The 9,846-nt window shown below is 42.6% G+C and overlaps 1 protein-coding gene across 6 annotated transcripts in view; it reads right to left on the reverse strand.

Moving 5' to 3' along the window:
* The window catches only part of RPS6KC1 (ribosomal protein S6 kinase, 52kDa, polypeptide 1), an 85,044-nt gene that overhangs the window by 16,001 nt on the left and 59,197 nt on the right, over positions 1-9,846 (reverse strand). For all 6 annotated transcript variants that reach the window (XM_010017551.1, XM_010017550.1, XM_010017552.1 and 3 more), the window contains one exon: positions 245-1,822. In XM_010017551.1, coding sequence (XP_010015853.1) covers positions 245-1,822 — 1,578 coding nt within the window. The remainder of the gene's footprint in view (positions 1-244; positions 1,823-9,846) is intronic.

Here is a 9,846-nt window from a genome sequence, read left to right on the forward strand (position 1 = left end):
AAACATTTTTCCCTTCCATTTTCTGCAGAAGTGAACTGTAATTACTCCTTTTGTAGCTAAAAACAGTATCATTAAGAATAATGGCATCATTAAGTACTAGAAGCTATTACTGGGGGTGAATTTGCTGCACTGATAATGAAGCTCTAGACAGGAAATGAAGATACTAATTACAAGATAAAACGCCTACTCAGTTAATTGGAAGCAACAGCGAATAAAAAGAAATGCATTTGCAAAAGTTCCTGACCTCTATCATTCAATAAGATGTTGTTTGGGTTCAAATCGCGGCACACAATTCCTTCTCTATGTAAAGCATCAAGGGCTACAACCATTTCAGCTGCCCATCTTTGAATACAATCCTCTGGGATGTAAAACCTGGAGGTTATGGCTAATCTTTCATCGAGGTCCTGAAAAATCTGATGTATTTCCTTCTCCCCTGCTACTCCTATTTTGGCTTCCCTCTTCGGTGCTGTCTTTTTACTTTCAGCTGCTTGTAACAAAGCTGAGTCTGCTTCCTCTTTCCCAAAGTCTTCAGTTCGATCAGAAAACAGCAACACTGCTTCATTTCTTAACATGTCTCCATCCAAGCTCACATCTTGAGCACCTGAGAGCTGGTTGGAAACAAATGAACTTCCTTCTTCACAAGTCACATTTATGGAGCAGGCTCCAAGCCCTTGAAACAGATCCCCATCTTCTGAAGTACCTACATCTTGGTCAGATGTAAAGAGAGTCCCAAGAGCTCCCTGAGTGACACCACTTTGTCCATTTGCTTCCTTGTGGGACGGATCGCCCACTTCTGGTGCCACAAGATTTGGCTCTTGATCAAATGCTCTGCAAGGCTCTGCAGAATTATTTAGCTGTAAGACATCAGGGGTTTCTAATAACTTTACTTCCAACATGTCCCTATCAGTTTTTGTAAACTTTGCTGGTCTTGACACAGCTGCCTCTTCTGTTTCATCAGACATACCAGGTAAGTTTATTAGGAGATCAGGCCTTCCTTCATCAGCACTATTTACATCATCAAAAGCAGCATCCTTGAAGGAGATAACTGGCACAGAATCATTTGAACCCCTGCTTACAGTGTCATGAGCTTTCACACCCATCTTGCTTTCTAGGGCATCCAAGCTTCTGTCATGATCTGGGACAGAAAACAATGGCTTCAAGGGCTCTGATTTCAGGTTATAGAATTTTTCTCCAAAATCAAGCCCCAGGAGCTCACTAGTGCTGTCTTTGCTGTCTATCCTGAAGAGTTCCATGGGGCTGTTCTTTGATTTAGTTAACGAGTCCAATATCCTCGTAGGGCTAGCTACTTCTGACTCACTATCCTCAATGAAAAGCTTTCGTTCCTGAGATGCAATCTGAGAGGTGAAACTGTCACTGCCAATGACACCGCGTTTCGGTAGGCAGCTTCTCTCTTTGGGATTTAGACCCTCGCTCTCCAGTTTAACCACTGGTTCCTCATTTAGAGAGCCAGAATCAATTTTTTCTTGCCCATATTCATTGCATAACGTTAAATAACTAGTAGTGCACTCTTCCTCTGAGCTGGATCCTGAGTCCATCCACTTGGGACTCTCTTGGCCATCTTCCTGGTTGCTGCTGTCATCCTGAGAGCTCGGAGTTAGGCTGCTCTTCAGTGGGACCACCTTTAGCACACTCTCCCCACAGCTTTCTCTGGAATCAGTGCTGCTACCAGTTTCTTTAGGACTAGGTGTTGGCTGCTCCAGGTAAATTTTAGTTGCACTGGATGTTCTGGCTTCAGGAATTTCAAAGCTTTCCTCAGGACTTCTGTTTAAAAACTTACTGACATAAGACCACAGTTTTCCTCCTGCAAGAGAAGAGGGAGAGGGGAGAAAATCTCTTAGTTTTACTCACAACAGGATCGGTTTCATTGTGGAACAGGAAAATACCCTCATTGTCACAATACACTGTATCCTTATGCCCACAGAGCAAGTTGGAACCACCGCCTCAGGAGGAAGTACTTACAGGGACCACAACTTGCTTTTCAAGCAGATTTGTATTATTACATAAATATTTAAAGAGCTGCATCTGAGATGAAGCTGCCTTTTGTTCTTAACTTCAGTAAAGTCTCCTTTTAGAGTCTGTCTCAAGTTGCATGGTGGTCACTACTCTCCATCTGCTGTCTCAAAAGGAAAGAAAAACTCGGGAAGATCAAATGGTTTCGTAAATGGCTTAGTGTCCATTGCCAGTTCTGCCGGTACTGAACACTTCTGCATCACAGCTCCAAGCTCCTGAGCCACATTAGCGGAGATGGACTAAACACTAATTAGCAACTCTGGTAAGAGGAAGGGAATTACCTCGTATCAGCAGGATAGTCTCTCTTGAATAAGTGATTTTGTTAGGTAAATATGGATGTATTTCTCCCTTTAACTCCAGAACTCAAGTTTTTTACGCCTTGCTGCACTACACAAGGATTTATCAATATCAAAAGTTACACTGGCAAACCAGTTCCTTCACATCAAAGACTCTAACTAAGTTACAGCTCTGAAAGCAACAGTTATGTTTTAAAACTACAAAATAGGACTCTGTTTCCAAATATTGTTCAAATAAAAAAGTTTACAGATTAAAAAACATCATCTGCACAAAACAAAATGAGATGTTACTGCACATCCTGCACATGGCAAAGAATTTGGCCTAAAGCTAAAAAGCCACCCTTGACAACCTATGGAAAAATGCAAAGTCAAGACATTTCCATCTAAAAGATTCTACAGAAATCCTGGAAAATGCAGGAGTTGTAATAAAATTTTTGTAAAATAACAATAAACCCAAGTATCCATCCCACTGGGCATCTGTAAAATTTTGAGTGGTTTTCCTTATTTTTTTACTTACTTGGATAAAACAGAGTTTTCTATTTTTCCAAAATACAGTCTTTAATAGTTGTTAATACTCTCCATATCAGGCAAAATTTGTCTAAAAAGTACAATGAAAGTATTTTTCATTGCCTAAGAACAGGTTTTCTGCATTCCCAGGTACTTCAAGATTAACCTATCAAAGGCACAAAAACCTTGATACTTAAAAACTGAATTTGAATAATAGAATGTGGAGTTTTGTTGCCCTCCATCCCCCTGGCTAAGACAAAACTTGATTTTGATGGGAGAAAAAAAAATAACCTTGCTGGTTGTGATGAAACCAAGTATATTACAAAGAAGAGGGAATTCTAACAGCTTAAGTCCAACGGTAAAAATGACAATTCAGATCTATTAATCCACAGGGCTTCTGCCATAAGCTATAAACAGACTTAGTAAATCAGCATAATCCTTACCACCTTCTAGAAAGCAATGAGAAAGGGTGCCAGGTAAACGAACAGGAAAATCCCTTCCCCAGAGGGTGCTCAGGCATTGGAACAGGCTGCCCAGGGCAGGGCTGGAGTCACCGTCCCTGCAAGTGTTCACACCCCGCGTAGACGAGGCCTCAGAGCCAGGGGTCAGTGGTGGCCTTGGCACTGCTGGGCAATGGCTGGACTTAATGAGCTTAAAGGTCTTTTCCAACCTGGTTGATTCTATGAGTCTATGAAGCAGTGCTCATAGAGAAGGGAACGAGAACTGCTATACTGACACTGTATTGCATCAGCACTTTAAATACTTACCCAAAGATGCATTTGAAATCCCCACAAGCATGCCATGCCACAGTAGCAAGATGTGACTCTTCAGTCACTCCCAGCAGAGCAGTACCCTTCAACCCAGCAATGCAGGCTGCCTCCCTGGGCAGGACCTGGCGCCCGGCTTGCCCAGACACAAGCAACCTGCCACCCTGCACTGGTGAGACCAAGGGCCCTGGTCCTTCCAGAAGAGTGAGTCCATGCAGACTCTTAAAACAGAGCCACTTGCCTTGAACACAACACATTACACAGCAGTACAGGAGCACAAAGGCAAAGCTGGGGTGCTGTGGTGCCTTCCGAGCCCTGCAGCTTGCATAGGAGTTCAGAATCACTGGGTTTCAACTGATTTGGTAAAAATAAAAGCTGTTCATTCCATAATTACCAACAATTCTTTTTCTAATATTACATTTGTACATTTATTCATGCTTTTGCTATGGAATGGCAAGGAGAGAAAACAACAGAAAAGAGAACAAGAAAGAGCAACAGCATACGTGTTTTTATAGATGTTGAAAGACTTTCTCCTCTTTTCCACACTTTCATCTGTAACCAGCTGATTTTCCTAAAGTAATTTAACTGAAAGTTTTAATCAATTAAATTATTTTAAGTAAACACTATAATTACTTTGAGTAAACACTATAATTACTTTAAGTAAACAGTAAACTGGGCAACAAAACTTTGCCCAGTTTATTAACTGGGCATAGAATTACTCAGGCTCTTTTCAAACAATAAAAATCTCATTTGACAACCATAAACCACTGCATTTAATAAAACGCAGTCTCCCCATCCCATCTGCATTATATTAATTAGTACAAGCAGATGCTAAATAATTCCATCTTCATGTTACTAGTGGTTATTATTTGTGCTTCACAAATGTCTTGTGAAGACACAAATCTTGGGCTTCAAAGGGTGTTCACAGAACATGACCTACATTACTGCAGCTTTGGGCAGTGCCTGGCACAACAGCACCTCAGCCTCCAGGCACAGCTTTAACACAAATATTAGCACCATCACTTCCTCAGATGCAAATAGTAAGAAAACATCTTTCTAATGGAAAGCTGGGTTGAGCTTTGATTCAGGGATGCAGAAAGCTCAAAACCTTATTTCTGTGATCTACTGCCGCATTTTCTTCCTGTGTCATTACTGGTGTGCTTTTACAAGTGACACCTGAACAGCTTTCACTGACCTGAATGTTTCATACCCCTATATTAAGGTAAGAAGTGGCTAGGCTGCCTATCGGTATGAAAAGTGTAAGAATTATCCTTGCACAACTTAGCTTTTCACCTACCAAGAGGTCAAGCTGCTCTCAGGGCAACTCCTGCCTTCTGCTCCCTCTACCTCACTTCATCCAAGATGTCATGCAGCCTCCACTAGTGTAGCTTAAGAAAGAATGAGACCCAAGAAGGATTAAGGAATGAGAACAGATGTGTTGAGATCAGTCCTTCAAAAGCCCACAGAAAAATCATTGGAAGAGTCAAGAGACTATGTTTTTTAGCATGTTCAATGTTTTCAGCCAACCTAAAATTTGAAAAAGACAAATTCTCTGTATCCTTTCAGTATTCAGGAATTCACCACTGTCACCTCTGAAAACAGACAGAACTTGCAACAGGGACTCCTTTTCTACTTGTAAATGTATCACCTTGCCTTTGATAAAAAGAAATTGCATTTATAATCACTTGGACTTAAAAACCACAGTGGAAATGACGACTTCCTGCAAGTCCAATTCAGAGTTAAATGCAAGTAAAAGCAAAAAAACCATTATTGCATCCAAATCTGTTTACATACAAGCATTTCAAGTCTGGCCTCCTGGTCAAGTAGAAATACGTAAATAAATGCTATTCAATAATTGTGTTCTATAGTGAAAAACAACAATTTCATTCCTTTCTGAAATGTCCAATCCAGGGTCAAACAAGAGTGATATTTGTATCTGGGTATATAATTATGCCTTTATGAATGACATATTAATAATCTTTCCCCCTCTCCCCATGCGTTGTGTAAGATCAAGAAAACCCATTAGCAAGCCATGCTAATACAGTATCAGGAATCTATAAAAAGTAAAATTACAGAAATCAATCCAAACAAGTAAGCTTCACTCATTGTGGGATAGTCTAACATACCAAATAACTATAAAAGCTACCGTTTTAAGCTAAACTTTATTAGTGTTTCATATGACTTCAAAAGTACAGTATTAACTAAGAATTAAGATTATTTTCTTCTAACCATGAACTACAACCAACCTACCTCACACTTTCTGGCTCAATTAGCACATGAAAACCACCAAGTTCTACATCCTTCTGCAGTAATTCAATGTAAAATTACTTATTAGAATCGCCTTCACCACATTTCCAGAGAAGAAGATACAAAGACAATATAGTACATATCATAGGATAAAATGAAACCTAACAGATCAGCAAATTTAGTCTCCTAAACATGTTTTTGTTCTAGCTGACAAGGAAAATTCATGACCTGTTGGATTCTTCCTCACCCAGCGCTCAGACACTCACTGTTTCAGCTTCACATCCTGAAAGACTGGCTGACTAAGGAGACATATTCCAAAACAAATCAGTGGCTTTTGCTAGCTTTGCCTATGAGTTGGCTCTGAAGAACAATATACTCCAATTCCTGCAGAACTGGAATGCATCTAAGAATGCAGTAATCACTGTACTTAGGAAACCCCAAACAAAGTCAAAGTGAACAATCCAGGCTTCCCAATAATTGTGATTGGATAGGGAAGAAAAAAGAGAGTACTGAAAAACATCTGCTTGAATTATTCTCCAAAACTGGACCCAACTCTCTACATCACTGCATAAGAATTTGTTTGTGCCCAGAAGTACCAATCGTAAGTCATGCACCTCATGTGAATTAATACTCTTCCTTGCTGGAAAAAGAACCACCTTATGGTTTTCTTAGAATCACTGTCCTCCTTTTCAGTAAGGACATGGTAAACTTCATGTTGCTATACAATGACTACATTAGTTTATGCTTGTACAGTTTCTAGGCCAAAAGGGAACCAGACACATAAGCACTACACATACAAGAGCATTTCACAGCATCCCAACGGCAGCCACAGGGGGGTCGCAGCATACACGTGAATTTGAGGCTCATTTCCAACCAAATCTCGAACCTGACAGTAATTACAAACACCAGAGTCTTACATACATGGCTGCTGGTGAATCTCTGCTACAAAGTTTGCTAGTTTAGGCAAAGCTCCCACTTCCCAATACACTTTGAGCAAAAGCCATTACTTCAAAGCAGCCTCCTGAAAAAGACACTTGCCAAGCACCATGTCACCTTTCCTACGTTTTCTGATAGCTGTCGAATACCTACAGCTAGTACCATCCCCTAGGGACAAATGCCCAGCTCTGCAAGCCAGAACACTACTGTGGCGTTCTCCCTCAACTCCTGCGTGCAGCAAGCCTCTTCATCACCAAGTTTCTTGAGTGCTCTCCGGATTGATAGGAACTCCAGCTTGTTTATGCTTAAAGAGATTTGACAGCTTCTAACAGCCACTTAAACTTTGATGTCCCATGGAAGCCCCCCAGCCTATTTTTGAAGCATCTGTTTCTAGAATTTCTGGAGTTAGTAGTGCCAAGAAGAAGTGAGGCCTTATTAACATCAGATTGGCTCTCTACCACACTGGAATTTGCCAAGTGTTCTCCAACAAAGCTACAAGATAACTTTATGGACTTCTGTGCTTCTGTGACACTGCTGAAGCCTCCATCTGTGGCCATGAGAAAAGTGCGTAAGAGAATCCAAGGCCTCACTCACCCATTCTGAGCATGTAGTGGCATAGAATAGTCAGGATTGGAGAGGACCTTAAGATCATCCAGTTCCAACCCCCTGCCATGGGCAGGGATGCTTCACACTAGACCATGTCACCCAAGATTCCATCCAGCCTGGCCTTCAACACTGCCAGGGATGGGGCAGCCACAGCTTCTCTGGGCACCCTGGGCCAGCGCCTCAGCACCCTCACAGGGAAGAGCTTCTGCCTTAGCTCTAACCTGAACTTCCCCTGGTTCAGTGTGAACCCATCACCCCTTGTCCTGTCGCTCCAGTCCCTGATGAAGAGTCCCTCTGCAGCATCCTTGTAGCCCCCTTCACACACTGGGAGCTGCTCTGAGGTCTCCACGCAGCTTCTCTTCTCCAGGCTGAACAGCCCCAGTGTTCTCACCCTGTCTCCATACGGGAGGTGCTGCAGCCCCTGATCATCCTCGTGGCCTCCTCTGGCCTTGCTCCAACAGCTCCATGTCCTTCTTATGCTGAGGACACCAGCACTGCACGGGGTGCTGCAAGTGGGGTCTCACCAGAGCAGACCAGAGTGGCAGGATCACCTCCTTTGACCTGCTGCTCATGCAGCTTTTGATGCAGCCCAGCACATGAGGGGTTTCAACCAAGTCCTTCTCCTCAGGCTGCTCTGAATCTCTTCTCTGCCCAACCTGTAGCTGTGCCTGGATTGCTGCGACCCAGATGTAGGACCTTGCAGTTGGGTTAGTTGAACTTCATGAGGTTGGCACTGGCCACCTCTCAAGAGTGTCAAGGTCCCTCTGGACAGCATCCCTTCAATTACCCTTACAATTATCCTTGTAATTTAAAGGATGAGTGCTACTAACAAAAGACTGATGTGATCAAGACCATCATTGGTGGGGTGAGGAAGACTAGTCCCTGCATACAATACAGCATAACTTGAGCCTATTTTTATTCACACTCTATTCATGTAGAGCTAGAAAATGACATCCTTCTGAATCATTCCAGCATCAGCCTCTTGGGACAGGATGAGGTGCACAGGCCATGCAGTTCTAGAAGGAACACAAAACTATCGCCCCAGTTAGGGGTTTGGGATCAGGCCCTATACCTGCAATACACTTGTTATATGCATTCTTGGGCAATTTACCACTTTGTACCCTAGCTATCCCTCTGGAGAACAGAATATATCACTCCTCCTTTTCCTTTCCCTTTGCCTGTTCTGAGCCCTGACAGCAACTTCACGAAAGCAGGGGACTATCCTTAAAGAAATTAACCTTTTTAATTCTCTAATCATCAGGGGAAAGTCCACAGCACAGAATAATTTTTGAATGACTTATAAACAAGGACAGAGGTGAATCCATTTCCACACTGCTGCTGTTTTATCAGAAAATGAGAGAAAACACTAAGCAGTTTGGAACTTGTAGATAAAAGTGTCTAAGTCAAGTGAACCCTTGTATCATGTATTACCGACAGCCCTCACCCACATCAAAATCCCTTCTGGTCCCTGCAGCTCTCCTCTTCCTCCCCAGCACAGTCCTCCCTCCATCCCCTCTGCAACGCTTCCCAGTTCTTCCCACACTCCCTACGCTCCATTCCCCTTCAGAGCTCTCCCAGTAGAAAGCATTCATATCTCATCACACCTCCTCTCTCAACCCCAGCTCAAAATAACCCATGTCCCCTCCATGTCTTCTCTTGCATGGCTTTGACCCACAGTGGGGAGAAAGGCAGCGTGAGCTGTAGCTGCCTCCAAGTACGTGTTTGCTGCCTGGACAGACAAAATGAGGATGTTTGACAGACACCACCTTCACTGTTGGCAACACAAACCAGTGGCCTGAGGTGCTGCACAAGGCTGGTGTTGCACTAACCTGATTTAGAAGGCACTTAGTAAATTAGAAATCCTTCCCCCACAGAACTCAACACACGTTACAGCTGATGTTGGTAAGAGCAAGTCATTCAGGCTAAGCACATTTCACTGGATTTGTGACCATGTCAAAGATGACTAGGAGAGAGTCATTCCTTTTTAAGCACAACACTCCATCTAGCCCAAATGCTAAGCTGAGGTTTCAGCTCTTAAATGAAAGAGCTCTCATCAAGCAATGTCTCATTTTTTTCTCACTGTTGTCACAATAAAGTTATCACTTCCAGGAGATCACCTCTGTCACTGGTCATATTAAAGCCTTCCTTAAAATTTCTGTTCCCTCCATTTGACCACTACTCCCCCCAAATTTCCACCTGTCTGAGAGGCGATATTCTTCCTCAAGAGCAAAACTGTCGATCTTCAGAAAATGCAGACATACTAGGAATTATCATTTTACCTGCCTCTAATCCTTTGACTATGCTAGCCTTAAGCAGTTGGTATCTGGCATGGGTTGAGGGTGGGGTTTTTTGTTTGGTTTGGGGCTTGTTTAGGACTTTTTTAAACCTTATTTCTCCAAACAAAAGGTACCATCTTATGTGGAGATTACAGTTCCGGTGAGAGCCTCCAAGTTATC

Source organism: Nestor notabilis, unplaced genomic scaffold (assembly GCF_000696875.1).
Source record: "Nestor notabilis isolate BGI_N333 unplaced genomic scaffold, ASM69687v1 scaffold1337, whole genome shotgun sequence".
In the NCBI taxonomy this organism is placed as follows: Eukaryota; Metazoa; Chordata; class Aves; order Psittaciformes; family Psittacidae; genus Nestor; species Nestor notabilis.